General features: G+C 32.4%; 1 protein-coding gene across 3 annotated transcripts; it reads right to left on the bottom strand.

The window, feature by feature from the left end:
• On the bottom strand, positions 1-14,166 carry LOC134685209 (caprin-1-like). 3 transcript variants are annotated; one of them, XM_063544720.1, is made up of 11 exons: positions 13,963-14,166; positions 11,831-11,893; positions 10,288-10,374; positions 9,321-9,482; positions 8,312-8,855; positions 5,150-5,490; positions 4,404-4,533; positions 3,564-3,638; positions 3,405-3,479; positions 2,150-2,278; positions 1-924 (listed from the first exon to the last, which is right to left on the bottom strand). In XM_063544720.1, the coding sequence occupies exons 1-11, from the start codon at positions 14,074-14,076 to the stop codon at positions 818-820; spliced, it is 1,827 nt and encodes a 608-aa protein (XP_063400790.1). In that variant the 5' UTR covers positions 14,077-14,166; the 3' UTR covers positions 1-817. The 3 variants fall into 3 exon arrangements, with proteins under 3 accessions (XP_063400790.1, XP_063400789.1, XP_063400788.1); XM_063544719.1 differs by having other exon boundaries at positions 1-921; positions 3,405-3,638; XM_063544718.1 differs by having other exon boundaries at positions 3,405-3,638.
• Positions 14,167-21,297: the final 7,131 nt, after the last annotated feature.

Below are 21,297 nucleotides of genomic sequence, written 5' to 3' on the forward strand. Positions count from 1 at the left end.
TATGTTTAAATGAAACTTTTAATGCACAAGTTCATATGTTACAAAGATTACAGAAACATTATCCACCGATATATCACTATATCACAATCTGATTAACACCATTCAAAGTTTCATCAATGTCTCAAAATTTTTCTATTTTTTTTTTATTATTTTTTTTCTTTTTTTTTGACAAAAATGCTGGATGCAATCAATACTTTCTTTGATTGACTTTTGTGTTTTGTTCAAAGATGCAAATATAAACAAAATCATAGCACTGAATGAATAAACAAAAAATATGTAAGTTACTTGGTATTGAATCAATTCCTGATCAATTTTTGTACAAAAGAGTTCATATCAGTCTCTACAACACCACATTATTAAAGTACAAAAAAATCATCTGAGTGAAGCACTTTCATTGGATGTTCATTTTAATCTGTACAATCACAACTTAGGTTTAAACGTTGTTTGCCGTTGAATATTGCCTTGCCACGTCTATAATGGCAGAATTATGCTACTTATACATCAAGTTGTGGACAACAAAGAGTGGTCTGACACATACACATTCATACATACAATTTTATAAGTACCCCTTACAATCAATACATAAATGAATTCTGGAAATTTAATTTAAAGTTTTGACATGAAATGAGGATGTTTAGAATTTTGTTAGCAAATGCATGGTTCAAACATATAAAGCCCAAGGAAAACAAAAAGCTTTCAAAAACTGTAATCAAATTTGCCCGAAGATCAATTATTAAGAATGCTATCACAAATAAACCACAGTCCACATGCTTAATCATCCACAACTTTATATATATAAAAGCTTCTGACATGCTGTCTATGACACTTGTTGTGCCTGTTGTGGCTTTCCAAAGCCACCTGATGAGCCACCACGATGTCCACCACTTCCACTTCCACGGCCACCTCTTGGAGCTCCTCTTCCTGCTGAAATGAGAATGTGTTATATTAAAAAGCTGAGTGGCAATGTGAATCAGAGTATTATGAATAAGAATCCCAACTTCTCATAATGATTTAATAAACTCAGTCTTTGAAACAGATATATTATTACAAGCCTTCAAATGCTTGCTAAGAGTGTTGGAATGACACAAATGCCACCATTTGCCAAATGACTGAAGAAGTATGCGATTCCATAACTTATTAAAGTTGAAATCAATCTATAATTTAGATACTAATGAACCATAAAGCAGCTGTTATAGCAAGGAAATTAAACCCATAATCCAAAAATCATTTTTTGAAAAAAGAAAATTTTCTGGTAAGTGACCTTGAACTTTGAACTATTGACCCCCAAAAACATTAAGATTCTTCTCCTTCCCTTCCAGTTTCATCCACTCATGCAGGGAATGTCAAGTTGCCATCTAGAAACTTTTTTTTGATTCAGACAAAAGAATGAGGAATTTGTAATGACTAAATGCTCCCAAATTCCCTTTTCTTGATGAATAGATTTTGAAATATGAAATTTTAATTGCTCAGACCAAGCAACTTCAATTGAACAATTTTCAAGTCCTAAAAACACAAATTAAATAAAGACATAAGAAAGTCATTGCATGAATGAATTTCTCTTTTACAATAATGCAAATCCACCAAAATTTATACGGTAGTTCCAACTTTTTGACCTATTAGTTTCAGAAGTAACTTATAGTCATAACATTTATCACATAAATATATATGTTTTGGGGGGCTGAACAAATATCATGCTCCAATAACAAAATTCATGCAAAATAAACATCAATCCCAGCCCATGTACAAGGGAGAGCTGTTTTTGCATGCCTCTTTAATGCATTCTTATATTAACAGGGTTGTTGCTTAGTCAATCCAAACATCCTTCAATGTATAGTTAATGACCACTTATAAATCTGAATCTTAAACGGTTGTCTCAGATATGTTTTTTGTTACTCTATATAGTCAAATTAATAACTACCAATGTTATCAAGACTCAATCATGACAACTTTTTTTTTGGGTATGTAAAAATTAATATTTGAATAATAATATTTTACCAATTAGTTAATTGATATCTTGATGGTTTATGTGTGTGTTTATTATTAGACATTAATTTCTGGAATGACATTAACGCATAAATAGGATTATAACTGTAACAGTATTGTGGATAATACATCTGTGACAATAAAGATGTACAAAGTTGACACGCACCTCCCCGAGGTCCACCCCGTGATTGACCACGTTTAAATCCTCCATCACGATCACGAGAGTAGTTGCCATTGTAACCTTGGTAACCATCAGGTCGATAGTTGTCTCTTGGTGGGTAGCCTTGGTAACCACCTAAATAAGTAAATGGTTTACACATGGTGAATCATAATGGTTTTAAAGAGAATAAAATATCAATAAAATGCATTTTTTACATACAACTCAGTTTGAATTATATTTGTAGGACAATGAAAGAGTGATCTTCTTTTATAATATATACTACAAACTATTAATATACATATTTTTAAGGTAATAATACAAAATAATGCAAATATGAAGTGTTAAAGACTGTAATTTTTATTGTGATAGTTTTTGTTTACTGTCACTTGGTGAGTAATGATATATTTACATTCTGATATCTGATACAATTTCAAGAAAAGCTCAAGACAGAAATATGAAATAGTAAGTCTCACATTTTTGTCAATTCTTCAAAACTTTGAATAATAAATGCAAGCAAAAATTTCTTGATCTTCAATTTGTCAAACTTAGTTCTTTTCTTATATGGGTACACGAAAAAACAACAGTATTATAAATCACTATGAGAATAGACTATTTTTCAAATTACTGACTTTTGACTATGGATTATATAATCATTTTGACTGGTTACCGTTTCTATGGTAGAACAGTTTGCTACCAAGTCAGGAATTAGCTGGCTACAGAAGTAAAACCAAGCTTACAATCAGTAAAATTTTGGGGAAAATTAACATTTCTTTACATGACAAAATCATCTGAAACAGGAGACTTTCCCCTCAAATAACACTAATTATATGTTTGTTTTTACTTTGTTCGTACTTGACCAATTATCAGGTTGTACTATCACAGAAAGAGTAACCTGTTGAAAATTATATACTCCTGAGTCAAAAGTCGGTCATGTGAAAATAGTTGATTAGTTTACAATAATCTAACATACGCTTTGAATTCAAAATTGTGCAAATCAAATTATAAGTTTGTTGAAATGTAAATTTAATATTAAAGTTGTCAAGTCTTTTGTGTAATGCAAAATCTTTCGTTTGCAACCTATTCACAAGTGATCATGCTGATGCTCTTTAATGATGGTTTGACTTTACAAATGTTAATGTTGGAATATCAAAATATGTTTCTGATCAGCAGTAAGTATGTGGCAACAATCTTGCATTAAATATAATTCTGTAATCTGTAGAAAAAACAGAAGATAATTTTAGTGCAAGTATGCCATACTAACCTCGGTTTCCACCCCTATAATTGCCTCCTTCTGATCCACGGTTATTTCTGTCTCTGTAGCCGTTTGACATTCCACCTCGGTCACTACCTCGGTCACCACCTCGGTCACTACCTCGGTCACCACCTCGGTCACTACCTCGGTCACCCCCTCGATCACTACCTCGGTCACCACCTCTTCCCCCACGGCTTTTCCACTGGTTACCTCTATAACTATTGCTTGACTGGAAATTTCCTCCTTCAAAAAATTGCGTTTCATTAGTGTTAAAAATAAATTGTCTATGCCTTTGATAAATGATTCAATTCCTTGACTGGTAAGTAAAACTTTGCTGTTTCATGAGCTTGTTACAAAGGAAAATTTCTGATGTTGAAAGCGGCTAATGTGAACACCTGGGCAATTAGATACTGCCTTTGAGGGTCAGAAAAAGCGAAGTCACTGATAGGAAAGCGACTTCATTCTCCCAAGTGACCAGTAGCCAGGGCCTGCAACAGCCAGGTGAACTATAATCTTGTTAAAATAGCTTTGGTCCAATACAATTATAGCAAATATTAAAAGTATACAAGAATATGTGTTCATGCTGAGATGACCATAAAAATCAAAGTCAACTTAAAAATGTGTCATTTAAGTTCACATTACAAGGAATATGTTAAGTTTCAAGATGATGTCACCCAAAGAACAGGGTTAACCATAAGTTGAAACCTAAGAATAATACGATAATAACTAGTTTGGCATAGCATTTTCTGCATTAACTCACCATGGTTCTAATGCGTCCTGTGTCATTCATCATGTTAATATTTTTACTGGGAAATCGACCCCAATTTTTGTTAATTGGTTCTAATTACAGTAAAGTCAGAGATCAACAAGAAAACATTGATCATGTGATGGTCTTACACTTGTGATATAAAACCTGAGGAAATCTCAACCTTTAATATGCCTTTTACAGTAAAACACAAATTAATGTGTACATTTAATTCATTGATTATTTGTCCTACCTGTACCTACCTTCTGATTGTTCATTTTGTTGTGAGTCTTCCCCATCTGGGTGAGAGGCAGAGTATAACTGAGACTGGAATACTCCGGCATTTGGATTCATGGTAAATTTCTTATCTTGGGACTCGGCGGACTGGGAGTTCTGTTCAAAGAATACAATTTTACATTTATTAATTCTAATTTCAAAATTTGTGAATTGTCCTTTCTGACAGTTGTATTACATATTTTGTTTTGAGTGACCCTAACTGTCTTTCTTGAATTTCATTTTATATTAACACAAAATGTAGAACGACATGATCTTCAAACTTATAGTAAATTTTTTTTGCATTTTAATATACTGGTTATTCATTGGATACCACTTTTTTGTGTTTTTTGTGCATAGAAGTGAACCACAAATTAAAATGCTCAACGAATTCCAAATTTTCTTTCAGGTTATTAGCAGACATTGGTAAAACCATGAAATCACATATCCACGAAAAGACAGGTTTTCTGCAATCCAAGAAAGTTAATAGATCCAATTTTAAAATCTACTTTCCTCAAAGTCGGTATACAACTTCAAAATAAACATGATAAAGGTTATTTTCCTTACAGTCCTATATGTAAGAAAAATTTTAGAATACTCAGTTGACTTACAGTTTGAATCCTTTAAGCTGGACCTATAACATGCATACACATACACATGAAACAATACTCATCAATCCATGGCACAAGATGATGAGAAAATACTTTATCCATCATTATGTTTACAAAGCTCGTACCTGTTGATTGGAATCGCGACCAGGTGGCATCTGTGAATGTAATTCAAACTGGGAAATTGTTGAATCGGGCACACTTTGTCCTAAAACTTTTTGTGAAATAGTGTCCTCACTGAATAAAGAGTCACTGTTTTGTCCATATGATTGTGATGAATGCCCCGGTTGTGAATATGACTGTGGTGTTTCTGCTGTCTGTGATAATGATGGTGTTTGTTGCTGCTGATGAACTTCTCCTCCATAACCCGAGTTGGTGAATGTCTGTGACATACCACTATCGGTCTGTCTTGATTGTGGTCTTCCAGGCATAGGATGTGCTGCTACCACAGCTGGATCCATGTGCGGGGCTGTAAAATATAGTAAACATTAGCTTTGATTGTCAAAAAAACCACAAGTTGTTAGGTTGATGTCTCACCAATACTTTAAAATACATGAACTGCATATGATTTAGAAATAAATTTTACTGTAAACATGTCAGGTTGAACAAAATTACAGAACTTTACCTTTTTTCACTTACAGAAGAAACACTTTTGTTTTTGAATTGGTTGATTTTAATTATATACATGTTTTGAGTAAGAGAGGGAAAATATGATAATTCACTAACAATATAAGTAGTTGTTTTCAAGTGTAAAATCTATTTTGCAAACAAATGTTTTACCAATTAGGACAGCAAACTACTGTCATAATCTATGTACTCTTCTAAATGTATTTTTTCCCAGTGCAAACATTAATATGGTTTAAACAATTGAACGTTATCAAAAAAATATTACAATAATATACATAACTTTCTAAAGCCCAAATGTTAATAATGGTGTTATTTTTTATCATTTTCAAAAGCAAATGTTTTCCATGTGGAATTTTCCTATACAAACATGTGAAAAGATCCAATTATATATTGTATCGACACTTGTTTAATATATTGCAAATAACATATATAGGTGATGTATATGGCATTAAAAATGGTGCACACACACACAGCAAACAGGCTATGTTATATGAATTATACTACATTTAAATATTTAAATCTACTAAGACTGTTTGATGAAGCAAATTACTTCAGAATATTGTGATTTTTCAAGAGAAATATTTACCCCAGATATTTAAGTTTCATACATCAAAATAATTTTTAAGGAAAAAAATTAAAGGAAAAATACAATAAGAACTAAAATATCCTTTCATAATGTGTTGGTGCATGTCGTATCTGCTTTTTTTTTTATAAACCCTTGTACATCGAATGATGTTATTTTTTATATGTTAATTGTATATATTTATTTAATACACGGCAAACCAATACTTACAACAGTCCATGGCTGATAGCTGGAGACTAACACCTAATAATTATCAACAATTCATTGATACTCTGGTGTACACGACTCTTAACGTGTCAAACTTAAAACAGATTGGATAGACACATTCCTCATATTATTAACAGTAAAGGAGAAACCAGATTTATTTCAACTTGCAAGGATATTGTATAAACATATTTATTAGTCATTTTGAATTAATTACATTTTAGTTATCTACAACTGTAGCCCAATTAAATCAAAAAGAGATAAAAATAATTGTGTTTTCCTTCAAATAGAAAACTTGAGTTTGTCTTTTCAGCTTTTAATGCTTTAAACCCTTTTGCAATCAATCAATACAGGTATATAAAAGCCCCCCCCCCCCTATTTCTAGTAAGGCCAAAAAAAAATAGGTGTGTTTCCTGTTGCATGCCCCAAAAAATTAGGGTCGGTAGGTAGGTAGGTATTTTTTTTATTTTTTTTTACTGGCCTGCTTCGGTTGTTTTTTGTGTATTTTTATAATCAGTTTGTTATTCTTTCAGGTTATTTTCATCAGTTCATTGTATAAAGTATACAAGATTTGAATAGTCCATGTTCAAAAGTTGCAGAAGACTTGGCCAGGACTTCCAGCTTATAAAATTTTCAAACTTTTCAGAACTGATACACAACTTCCCCAACTGTCAATGTGGGAGATATTTCATGGTTTTTTCCAGTCACAGTAAATTCATTGTTCTTTAATCCAAAGTCATGATACTGATTGAATATATCAATAAAGGTGGTAGAATTAGAAAATGGGGCTATTATACTTTTTTTCTCGTTCCTGTGTGGACACTCATCGATTGTTATTGATATAAACACACTTTGACTGATGGCCATAGCAGAAGCCATGCCGTTGTTTGACTTCAATCTGTATCACACAAATGCTTACTGTATTAAAATTTTATTTGAAATCAAATGTTTAAAAGATGCCATTCAAAGGCTATACTAAACAAAAACCGTTTCCGGAAAAAAAATGAAAAAAATCCGGATTTTTTTTAATTTTATTTTTTCCGGGAAAAAAAAGTTAGGGTCGGCGCCAAAAAATTTGGGTCGGTCGGGCGACCGGAAACACACCTATTTTTTTTTTTGGCCTAAGTATTGTTTCTTTACAAGATACTGGGTAAAGAAAGAACAATTTATCCTATTTCCAATAACTATAATCTTAATTTACTAAGGACTGTTCCAGAAAAGTTTGCAGGGGTTCAAAAGGTATTCATGATCAATAACTTGTGGAGGGTTCTATTTTTGCCAAATTAAATTTGTGGGGTATTATATCAAATGTTTTCCTTGTATTATGGCAAGGAAAACATACTTTTCCCCATTCCTCTTCTTTCTAACTTTGAATAATGGAACAACCCAATCAAAATTACATCCAACACAACATGTATATCATACCCTAAAACTGTTTTCTCTTAGCTAAGTAAAATTAATATAAATCAAACCAAGCTTTCACACAGAAATGAATAGAAAGCATGCCTGTTTGCTCTAACATCCAAATAAAAGTAAACTTAAGGTGGGTGAACTCCAAATGCTTTAGTATTACAATGAACACTGTAAAGTGAGGTATTTCTGCAGACTTCATAAAATTTTACCATATTTTATTTTTTACCTAAACCTATTTACAAGTTTACTATTTTTGAGAATTTCTTGTTCATGGTTTAAATCTGTCAAAATAAAATTATTTACACCAGAGTTGTAAATCTAAATCTTAAACCTGAAATTTTCTAAATTTTTAAACCTTGCAAAAATTTCTCACTTTACAGTAAAGTCACAGTGGCAGAATCAATTACAGCTCAAGTGAGACAGGCATATGCTGTGTAGGCCGTGTATTAATTGCATATCTTACATTCCATATCAATTGTTGATTCTTGTAAAAAATTAAAGTTGCCTTGTACTGAAGAGACTATTTCTTGGAATGGTCGCTGGCGTTGGTAAGATACGTCTTGTTGTGTTGTTGTTGCCGTTGGAGCTTCTGAGAAAAAAGAATCTGGGTCCTGTAAATTGTTCATTGGTGGTTGTCCATTTTCTGTTGTCATTTCAGGTTGTTCTTCAGACACATCTGGTGGTAATGCAGACTGAACTTCTACAGAGTCTGGTTCAGGAACTTCCTGAGCGTTGACAACCACAAATTCCTGTTCAGTATTACACTCCTCGGCAGTTTCTTCCTTGAGAGCTTGTTCAAAGTAGCCACACCCACTAACGTCATCAATGAGTGCCTTTAATACCTTGTATGTTGTTCCTACTACTTCTTTCTCCTTTGCATCAATTAAGTTGACAACATGATCTGCGGCAGTGGTTAGTTGAGCTAGATGATCCTTGTTAGCTTCCCGAGATGGATTAATCAGTTTATACAAATCATCCAACTGATTCAGATTTTCTTCCGACAAAACCTGCAATTAAGATTGCACTTTAAAACATGGTAGGGCATATAATTATACACAGATTCTATAAAACTTATATATTGAAGAGTGAATTTCTTTTAACTAATTACAAAGTCAGCAGTATTTCATGTATTTAGAAGCAAGAAAAATATTGCAAGAGTACAGTGACATGTCTTGTGTCTGTTGTGCGTGAGCATATTAAAATATTTCTTTAAATATCAGGTTAATACCAATCACTATCATTTTGTCTGTGTGTTCTATTATATTCTTTTCATGTAATTATTGCAGTTTAAAATGTTTATAGAAACTTGTAATACTACAAATTATATTACTAGGAATTAATGCAATTTGATCAAAGCACAAAAGATATTACTTTGTGCTTAACACCAAACTAACCACCTCTCCATCTATGTCTGCCTTTCTGAAAATAACTTTTTACTTAAACTGAACATACTTAAAAATATTCTAACTTACCACAGCTCCATGTCTGCCTTTCTGGAAATCACTTCTCACTTGATCTGAACCTAAACCGTCAAGAAGATTTTGAACTCTCAACATCTCCTTTACACGTTTAAGTTCAGCAGTCTGACGTTCTAACTTTTCCTTCTTTGCATGCTTCTTGTTGTACTTTTCAGCCTAAATTTATAAATGTCATATCAAATATAAAGTAACTTTCTTGGTGTATTTGAAAAATGTCACAGCCGATTTCGTTGAGTGTGTAGCCAAAGGTAATATCTTTAGTTAGCTTGCTTGTTAGTTGAACCGTGAAGTCATTGTTAGGTTAGGTAAACTACCCTACTTTCTAAGTAGCCTAGTCTAACAGATAGATTGGTTATTTATCGGACTAGTCTACTCTTTAGGAGGCTAATAATGACTTCACTGTTCAGCTAACAAGCAAGCTAACCAAAGATATTACCTTTGGCTACACACTCAAATGAAATAGGCTGTAAACATATTCAAAACTTCAATTTGAAAGGTTTAAACGTGACACTGGCAACAGTATGAAATGCCAAATCTGAACAAATTTAAGTTATATATAATATCATTATCAATTGAAAAGAAATCTGTGTTGAAGCAATATAATTAAATATCTATGAACTGAAAAGGCATGAGGTTTAGAAATCATAGTAAGGAGCAGCAAGATTAAATACATGCACTGTACATAAGGTTTTCCAGTCAAATGATTACAACCCCATTTTTGTTTGTTCACTTTGTTGAATGGTTTTGTTTAATGGTTTCTTAATGTAAAGGCTAACTATCAGATTTCAAAATTGTATTGGCACTCATACCACATCTTCCTATATCTATTAAACTTAAGTTTTCTGTAACTGATAATGTTGACCTAGTTTTACTTTCAAAGTTATTCAGCTTGCAGAAATGATCATTTAATTCCAAAACACTGGAATGAAATTATAATTATCAACAGTATAAGTTATCTTACATCAGCATTGATGGAAAGAAACTGCTTCATAAGCTCTTGAGCAAAGATCAAGTTCTGGTCAACTTCATTGTACTTGTCTACTGCAACCTGCAAAAATTCATTCTTTTATAAATCAAAATACACCTCACATTATTAAACAGTAAAAATTTCACAAACACTTATGTTCAAAATCCTAATGGAATCCATATTCTCTATAATTTATCATGTTTATTCCTATTTTTTTAATTTCAATTTTTTTTGTAAAATATATATGTTTCCATGTTTATAACATTTCAATCATTTTTTCATTTACCATAAATAAGTTACATCAACATTAATACTATAAATTTTTAAAGGGCAGCACATGCATGCAATTAATCACAAATTCATGTACACAGTTTAATCCTTTATTCTAGCCCGGTTTTTAGTATTGGAATTGTCATCAGATAAAGTCATGCTAATTATAAGACGCACAGTTTTCACTGCTTTCAAAACCTTTCTGTTCAGTGAACCCGTCGACCTGGAACTTATCAATTACTGGTAATATTAATTATTTGGAAATGAAAAGGGTCTCCAATGGAGTATTTTTTAATCAACAGCCTTGTACTATATTTAGTTATAAATAAAGTTGAATTCTTTGATTCACCGTTTCGTCATGTTGGCTATCAAATTGGAAAATGTGCCTACACCTTATTTTATGTTTTTAGATTTTTAGTATTTGTATAGTCATTTTATAAAGTAATGCGGATTAAAATACTACAATAGGAAACAATGTGACAATGATTGAATTAAGTAGTGTCAACCCTTTGATCATGACCGGCGTGTATAGCAAATCCCAAATACACCTGCTTGGTGGTGTGCCTGACAGACATGAAACCTACAGTTATTAATGGTAATAGGTAAAGTTTGACATATAATAACGACTAATAAATGGGAAATCACATCAGCTAATTCTGGATGTCTAATTGCTTATTGTTTAAAACAGTACTAGATGTAAATTGGTAAAATTTTCAGTATACCCTATCAAAGATAAAGGTTTGACGTGTAGCTTTCTTCGGTTATACATTTATTAGGTGAACAAAAAAATGGCCTTTAGATTTATTAGTATACATTAGATACAATGTCATGGTATTTAGCATGTTTGCAGTCCAAACGCTGCACTTAAATAACAGATAAAACTTGAATAAGTATACTACAGCTCATTTGGATGCAATCTTTTCAACCAGTCAGTTGTAGGAGTGGATAAATCAGTGGATGGTCTCATATACCCATCATTGTGTAGGAATATGTAACTGATTTTTTATCATAGTAATTGATACAATATATATATATACCTGAGAATGCTGAGCTTAAGCTATTGTTTTAATAATTCTACAAAACCTTTTGGTTAAATTTGAGTGAAAAGAATGATGCATTAGACTGTGGTCATGTCCCGTCTGTCCACCCAAATTTTGAAATTCAACAAAAGATTTCACTATAAGTGCTTATTGAATGGGTAGGTGGTGAAAGAAAATACAACATGATCTGTAGTATATACATAAACATGTATCATACACAACTGTACCTGCTGGTCTTTCTCCAAAGGAATTCCTTTATCCTGCTTCTCCCGGTAAGCATCTAACTTCCCCTGAAAAAATAAGCAGAACTTATATACATATATACTCTATGCAGAATGTAAACATAAATTTATAATTTCAAATATTTTTGCATAGTCTTTAATCCAGTCATGCTTCAGTGATTCCCAATATAATCATCCAATTTTTTCCCCAGAAGGGTGGGCTAGGCCCCCTGGATCCGCCCATGTTTAAATGAACCTGTCCTAAATAAGAATATACCAATCAAGTTCTCTTAAATGAACAATTTTCTAAACTTAGAGGTCAAAATGAGTAAATGAAGCAATCAAACAATTGGGACTTTATCATTAACGTGACACAATAACATTAATAGCATTATGATGTTGAAATTGCTATAAAAAACAGAAATATACGGGAAAGTGAAAAAATTTATGTGGTCTATTCACTTTTGAGGATTTGCTCTTGTGCACACAGTGATCGGGAAGGACGTGCGCCCTGCGCCTATAGCGCATATTCACCAGAAATGGCGCATAGAGTGACAAATGTAAGCGCCCACGTGGCGCATGATATTTTTCACATCGTTTCGAAACGTTTAGATATCGTCAAATAGATTTCCGATCGTGTTCCGTGCCACATGTGTGTGGAAACAACTGTAAAATGTTCCTCCAATCATTGGAGCACCTATATATTTTTAGGACGTCTCGGGTGTTTTCCTATGGTAATAGAACCATGCGGTTTAACGTCTCGGGTGTTTTCCTATGGTTATAATAGAACCATGCGGTTTAACTGATAACCCAAAAAACGCAATTAACCATCATTCATGATATAATTTTTTATAAACAACTTTACATTTGTGAAATTTGGCTATTACAGACGAGATTTAACTCTAATATATAATCTTTTGATTTAGTTTAGCTTGCTATTATTTCGATTGAAAACCCCTGAAGCCATTTTATGAATATAGTTTTTGTCTCCATTATAGGCGCTTAAATGTCCTTGTCATTTTTTGGTCTTTGGCTCGTTTTGACATTTTGTAAACATGACTTCAGCGAATTATTATTTTGTTCTATCAATTAATGGTACTCTCTACTGTTATTCTTGGCATCTTGATGAAGCAATAATAATAATACAAGAAGTGCACAGGACGTTCCTGAAATGTCCTCTAATACGGAACGTCTGGAATGAGTATGGTATCGACGAAGACCCAAACTTAATGTTAAAAAAAACATGAACATGAAAACAAGTCAACAGTAACAGTTTAAACATTGTAAATAAAGGTTTATCTTTAATATTGTCCTTTTTGGAAGAAGTTATTGTATATTCATTGAAATTACAGAATCACAGGAACAATATTATTTAAAATCATAATTTTTAGGTAAATTTGTACCAACACCTCTTTTCCAAAACATGGGAAAATAATGATACTTTTTATTTTTTTACAGAAGTCAATTCAAATGGCCCACTCATTTGACAACATGGCCCATTATTTTTTAAAATGGCCCATTGAATTTATTTTTGAGGGGCCCTGGGCCCATAGTGAAAAAAACCTTCCAGATCACTGGCACACAACAGTAAGAAATTGGGAGCCTGATTATAGAGTTGATGATAGTGTCTTATTATTTCACTAAGTTGTGGAAGATTCTCATAAATGGGTCCTCAATTACTTTAAGGAGTTTATTATACCCCAAAATTGAAGATCTTCCTCAGTCTGATTCAAGAATTAAAAATGAACTCTTTACAGAAGTTTGAAAGAATTAAATCTTTCTTTGAAATATACGTCTTTCTTTACAAAATGATGTTAAGTTATCAGAAATCGACTGCTTGTAATACGACCGTTTTGGAATCATTAAGGAACCTTGCATTTTTAATACGTTTCCGGTTTTGTCCGCCATTTTGTCTAGTAAATGCGTCATGACCATTTTCGAACAATACTAAATAGTCTTTGTACATATAATCCAAAAGATAACAACAAAAGTATGAAAAGCGGCATCTTTAATCATCAATCTTTAACGCCATGACACATATAATAAACTGTTATAATTATCGATTGAGAATACATGAAGAAACCGAAGTTGCTAGGGTCGAATTTCTATGAGCAAATGAATAATTCACAATGATTTACCTTTCTTTTTTCAAGATTTCGAACTTTTTTTTCCAAAACTGCTAGGATCTGTTTCATTGGATCCCCAGCATCCGAATTGACTTGTTTCTCTGCTTTTGTAGAGGCGGCAGGCATCGTTCAACGGCAACAACTCGACATAGATTTTTCACGTGCTTCGATAATTTTCGTAGTTCCTCAGTCTTAAGAGTACGGAGTTTTGATTGCTCAAATACAAGAGATGGGTAAATATGTTAAAAGTAAACTTGAAAGGCACGAATTTTAGGAAAAAAAGAGAAAGAGAATAAATTGAAACATAATTTGAATCCAAATTAGATAAATTTATGAAGCACCGGGTAGACTGGATACCTGTTTTACTTTGAGCGAAGTGCAAGGAAATTCCAGACGAAAATAAGAATGAGGTAAACATTCTGTTATAAATATAAATCACCAGATTGGAGCACTCCACTTTCAGTGGAAAGGAGTCTTTATATCAGATCTAGTAGTTATATAAGGAAAACATCTAATAATATTTGGGACAGATTATATTCAATAAAAACGTGATTTCGTGTCCCAGACGCTTAAAAAAATGTATCAAAAAGTTGATTTATACAAGTATTGTTTTGTGCAGTCAGTACTAGATCATAAACATTTTTAAGCAAAGAAACATTCTCTTTTTAGAGGGATTAATAAGATATTGATTCCTTAGTGGTTCAAAATAACCAAAATGGCATGTCCCTAGACCTCCTGAAATTCAACTTTGTGACTTTTATTGAAAAATGTCCATTATATGATCGTTTCGAAACATTTACATGATTTATCAGTCAAAGTGTAAATACATGTAGCTATTAAAAATTTATTGAGCATCCATTTGTATGCACATACGATAGGAATAAAATCTCAGATTTTTGAACGGTATGTTAAAAAAAAAAAAAAAGATAAAGGCTCCATTTTGGACTGATATATATGTAGGACTCGGAGGTGCGATGGTCCTTTCGCTGAAATGCGATGGTTTTGTACGACGTTCCAATATTGTGACGTTTTCCAATATATACAACATAGATTTGCAAGCGAGGGGATAGGGTTTTGTAGATGAATGTTTCGTGCTTACAAAGGAAATGAAAGTGAAAAATAAGAAAAGAACAATCGGCGAGTCCATTACAGTTTAGAGCATTACATCGTGGCCCCAAGTTATAATTTCTGTTTAGTATTAAATTTATATTAAGATCCATTTTGTTACATCTTGTGATCAATTTTATGTGGAAATCGTCAATGGCAGTCAGCAGGGTTAAAGAACATCAGTTGTTCGACCTGTTAGTCAAATGCATTTTGTTTAAATATACTTTTTCACTTTTTTTGTCTTTTGAAAAATGTTGTTTGTGCTGTTTTTAGACCCTTCTACAACGGAATTTGTTTTTCATGCACACGTATAAAAATTGCGGTTTTTTCCAACGCAATCATAGGTTTTAACGTAGTTTTCAATTTAGACTCGTTTATATAAGTCGTATAAATATATACGAGTCTAAATTGAAAACTACGTTCAAACCTATGACTGCGTTGGATAAAAACCGCAATTTTTATACGTGTGCATGTCAAACAAATTTCGTTGTAGAAGGGTCTAAAAACAGCACAAACAACATTTTCCAAAAGACCAAAAGAGTGAAAAAGTATATTTAAACAAAACGCATTTGACTAACAGGTCGAACAACTGATGTTCTTTAACCCTGCTGACTGTCGTATATATATATACTAGAACACACCCGTGACATCGCGGGTCCGTGACTTAAGTATATAACTATGCGCAAGCCTTGCTTTAGTATTAGTATTGTCATCTGATAAAATCATGCGGATTATAAGATACACAGTTTTCTCTGCTTTCAAATCTTTCTGTTTGAACCCGTCGAACTGGAACTTATCAATTATTGGTCATGATAAATACTAATTATTTGGAAAACTGTGTGACAAAAGGTCCTGGAATGGAGTATTTTTTAATCAACAGCATTGTCCTATATTAGTTATAAATTAAGTTGAATTCTTTGATTCGCTGTTTTACGTCACTCATGCCCGCTAACAAATTGAAAACTGTACCTATGTAAACGCCTTATTTTTAGTCCAGATTTTTAGTATTCGTATTGTTATCTTAGAAAGTCTTACTGATTAAAATACTATAATCGGTAACAATTTGACAATTTAGTAGTGTCAACCCTGTGATTATGACCCGTGTATATAGCATATTAATCCTGCATACACTGTTTGGTGGTGCCCCTGTCAGATGCGGAACGTACAGATAAGGTAATAAGTAACAGGTGATTATACTATTGGTATCGGTATCGGACTTGACCCGGAACTTCTTAATTATTGGCAATATTAATAGACTAGTTCAGGGAAAGCTTGTTCGCGACCTTGAATTCTGAGTGGGTCAAACGTTTAATTAAAATTCATGCGAGAATATGCGAGATTTGGATAAACTGGGGGCATAGTCATATATTGTACACATCAATATTCGGTGTTTTTATTAAATAGGCGTTTATAAGGACGCCTGCTGCTTTCCCGTTTACCTGTGAAGTCGTTGAGGGTCATCTGTTTTTTGTTTGTTTATGTGTAATAAAGTAAAATAAATAATATTTTGAAAAATTTCGGAACATATTGTTTAAAAATTACGTGAGAAAATTGGAAAAGAAATTTAAAATTACTGCTTGCAAATAACCAAAACGAAATGTTGATAAAGAAGGAACGAGATTCTCCAAGTCCCTGGAAGTTGTTAAGAACTTTGAAGAAGTTTATTTGCAGAATAATTTTTTTTTATTGAGAATAATTTCCAGAAACATGCTAGCGTAATGGCATTAATTGCCAAAACAGTATATCATACAATGGTGACACTACATAATTTTTAGCTTTTTTTCTGGAGAATATAGATAAACAACCTAAACCATATGAGTGTCATGTGAGTCGGAGCTTTTTGAAAAGTAGTTGCTGGTCATAACAAATTCAAATTCAAATATTTTCATTGGACAAAGCACATATGATACAATGCGTATTCCAAGATATAAACACATTAAACATGACAATTTATGCAAATACAACATAAAGAAAACATTTGAAGTACCAATTATATAACACATAGTCGTAATGAATGATATTATGCGATGTATAAAATCAAAAATCAAAAAAAATCATGGCTTCATAAATGTTATGTTTTCAATATTGTATAAATAATCTGAACGTTAAACCTTGGTACAGTATATATACGTTCCTTGTTCAAACCATAATAAAATAAGTTCCCATAAAATCAAACAGCTACAGATCGTCATATGGAATTAAAATCTTAGCAAAAAAGCCACACCCACTTATACGATATATTCAATGTCTTTACTCTGACTGTTGCATTTTGAACAAACGAGATAAAGTCCAGCGCAGTGTAGAACAAAATAGTTACAACATTCATATATCATTATCGTGATCTTGACCTGCATGGATATGCATTTAACTTGCAACTGGACGATTAAACAAAACGGTTATTGATGACTGCACGAAAATCTTTAACCTCAGACAAAACATGAAATTAACTGTTCAGGAAAAACGAAGTCCATCTAGTAGTACAATGCGGGAAAATAAAAGTAAATATTTGCAAAAATTTGCCCTGGATACTGTATTTTGGACATAAAGAAGCTTCTGTCCCAATTTCTTGAAATTCCATTATGATTGACAACGATTTTGATGTTAAACAAAATTTTAACCACAGACTGAACCTAAATGCTGAATTAGTCGGCGTAAATGCCGACGATGGAACCTAGCATCGCTAAGTATCGCTTTCGCGAAACTTGTCAAAAAGAAGGATGGATGTCAAAAGATCCAAGTAGGCAGCTATTTCACTCATAAATCTTAAAGACCTCCTTGCATTCGACAAGACGTCAATAATTAATTTCTTTTTGTATGGGGGGAGGGTATTTTTTCTATAGTAATTGTAGTATAACAAAAAAATCGCATTTAATATCATTTTTCTACCTACTAATGTGAATTTTCTGACACAAAAATGAATATACGACAAAACTGTTCGTTAAAAGTATGTAATAAAATGCCAAACTATATATGTATATGTGTGAAAATTTACTATCTTAAGATACAACAAAAAAATATAAAGATTTTTGTTCTGTTCAAAATCTTTATATATAAATCTCATTGAAATTAACTGGATATTCTGTATACATGTATGCTTCACAATATATCAAAATAAAATGCCGAACGACCCAGATCCCCCTCCTTTCAAAAATTGTCAATATCCGATGCACTTGAATTAAGCACAAAAATAATATTTAAATACACGCATGCAATCAGGGCTAGCATTTTGAACATATATTTTAATGGTACCTAACTGTCAGAGCATGATTACGATTAGTAAGGGTATATTAATTGTGTCTAACTGTCGCCTGGTGCGATTAATAGTTTAAGGTAAAACTTTATGATACCATATGGCCTAGGTGTTGATTGACTGTTTATTTTTATGACCTAAGATCAGTTCCTCAGATATGGTAATGAAATAGCACCCGTAGCTTCTTGAATATACAGACGATCTGCTAAGTGAACATCACAGCATGAATCTGTCCATTTTGCGTGAAGGTAACAAAGTCAGGTGACATATATCAAACCGTTCCTTTTGTAATTAAGATTAATTAACATAACGGTCAAAATAGTCTATTCTTCAGCTTTATAAGAATGTAACAACTTTTGTATTTATAAACGATATAATTTAAAGTAGTATTTGGTTTTGAAAGAAATTTAGATTTTCGTTGTAATGTATCTATATTAACAGAATTGCTTAGCGGCACATTATTTGAATACTCCAAGAGAAAATAGAATTTCGTATATGTTGCAATAAAAATGTTTTGGAAGACGAATATCATTTTGTTTTATCATGTCCAACGTATAGATCTGTGCGTATAGAATGTTATATTTATTCTACTGTTCTTGGCCAAATCGGCACAAGTTAGATAATTTATTATAAATCTCTGACAGTAAAACTATGCATTTATTCAAATGCAACCGCTTTGAAAATTAGATCACATATAATGTCATAATATTATTGTATAATCTGTAATTTCTGTTCCCTGCTGCCTTTTGTTTGTCATATGTTGTATACATTTTCGTTTGCCATAGCATGTGAAAATAAAGTCTGCATTAATCTGACTACAGTAATAACGATGCCGATCTCATAAATCAATAAACAGACAATGCCCCCAGTTTATCAAATCTCGTATCTAATTAGTCGATAACGCAAAATCACGATCGATCTTGCACATGCGCATTGTTTCCCTGAACTAGTGTATTACGTGGAAAACAAAAGGGCCTGGAGTGGTGTAATTTTTAATCTACACTTTTGTACCATATAAGTTGTATATAAAGTTGAATTCTTTGATTCGTCGTTTTCACGTGATGACGGCTGACAAATTGGACCTCGTAATTTTAGTATATTATATATATATATATACGAGTCTAAATTGAAAACTACGTTCAAACCTATGACTGCGTTGGATAAAAACCGCAATTTTTATACGTGTGCATGTCAAACAAATTTCGTTGTAGAAGGGTCTAAAAACAGCACAAACAACATTTTCCAAAAGACCAAAAGAGTGAAAAAGTATATTTAAACAAAACGCATTTGACTAACAGGTCGAACAACTGATGTTCTTTAACCCTGCTGACTGCCATTGGCGATTGTCAAATAAAATTGATCACAGGTTGTAACAAAATGGATCTTATTATAAATTTAATACGTCACAGAAAAAAAAAAAAATTGTTAACTTGTGGACAGGATGTTGTGCCACAAACATTCGGTGTCAATATTTCTTTAGTACACCATATCCGGATTTCGACAATAAATGTCTCTTTATATATATATATATATATATGTATATCACGGCCGACACTCGGGTAACCGAGAGATTAGTCGGTTAATCTATGTTGAGTATGCGGCTATATCGGCGGTTGGTCTGCTAATCGGATTGGCTAAAGTCTGTTAATCAGGTGCTATCGAGAAAATCATTGCAAGTTCAGTATGTTTCATTGTATAACGTTTTAAATGTATTTTATCATAAAAATTATTCATGTCTGACAAAACAATACAATGAGCTGAATCCAGTTGTGTATTTTTTCTTTCTTTCTAGCTTCGATAAACGATCCATAAAATAAAAAGGCGGGTTACTCCTCAATAAATCTATACACATTTTACACACACAAAATGTACACAAAATGACACATTGGTTGACTTTACTTGCATGCAATATTTTGAACATCGAAAAAAGACAGGCCCTGGGTGTTGAGACAGTAACGGATTGCGATGTACTCAAATTGGTGACAAATGCTAGAAGTTTACATGCAGACAACTACAGTTCTCCTCTGCACTTTAAGTAGAAAGGAACTTAACGGAATAAAAAATCAAGATAACCAAATGTAGCTGCATTCGCTCCTTTCCATTTACTTCTTTAGAATGCTTTGTAAATAACATATGATAAGTATTAGAAGAGAAGAACAAATTGGATGATGCTGACAAATTAGGGTTTGATGACGTCCAGTGACAAATAGCATGTGCATATGAGAAAGACAACACGTTTTATATACCCTGTGTTGTATTAGAAAGACAGTCGGATTTTAATGATGAATTCATGCATATTCCAGCGGCCAATCCATATCACGCTATATTTAATTGTCCAACCCATTAACAGACTTTATTTTCATAATTTTCACTAAAACGTGATATTATTCACGTTATATTACTATTATGAAATATCAACTAATGTCAATAAACCGGTTAGCCGAGTGTCGGCCGTGTATATGAGGTTTTTTTAAATCACGAAATTGAATAGGCAGCCATTATGGACATTATGATACTAGTCAGTGTGAATCGATAACCGTGTCTGTAGATTTAGATCCGATCCGTGTAAAACTTATTGATTCTATAAATAATCGCATGGCTAAAAAGTAAACTGAACCCCAAAAATACTGAATTCTGAGGAAAATTCAATTCGAAAAGTCCATTATAAAAAAAAATGGCAAAATATAAAGCTCAAACATATCAAACGAATGGATAACAACTGTCATATTCCGCAAAAGGTTACCAATTCAACAATGTCATTAGATCTTTAAATATTGTTTTTGTTGGTATTAATATTGATTTTGTTATTGGTAAACTAAAAGCAAACTAATGTTATTGTTATATACATATGTGGGTCATAATTAAAAAAAGTCATGCAGAACTGTTATTTGGTCTTTTTTAGTCAGAAGATATGAACATATATCAAAATGTATCAAAATAACACTTGCATATGTTAGATATGAATGTTATGTGATACACTATATACAGTT

This window comes from Mytilus trossulus, chromosome 9 (assembly GCF_036588685.1).
Source record: "Mytilus trossulus isolate FHL-02 chromosome 9, PNRI_Mtr1.1.1.hap1, whole genome shotgun sequence".
NCBI classification, from domain to species: domain Eukaryota; kingdom Metazoa; phylum Mollusca; class Bivalvia; order Mytilida; family Mytilidae; genus Mytilus; species Mytilus trossulus.

Excerpts from the sequence above, each read along its gene's own strand:
- LOC134685209 (XM_063544718.1), bottom strand. The coding sequence starts at position 14,076 with ATGCCTGCCGCCTCTACAAAAGCAGAGAAACAAGTCAATTCGGATGCT. Across the intron at positions 10,375-11,830 it reads CTTTGGAGAAAGACCAGCAG|GTTGCAGTAGACAAGTACAA; the intron begins GTACAGTTGTGT and ends GAATTTTTGCAG. Across the intron at positions 2,279-3,404 it reads TTATAGGGGTGGAAACCGAG|GTGGTTACCAAGGCTACCCA; the intron begins GTTAGTATGGCA and ends TTACTTATTTAG.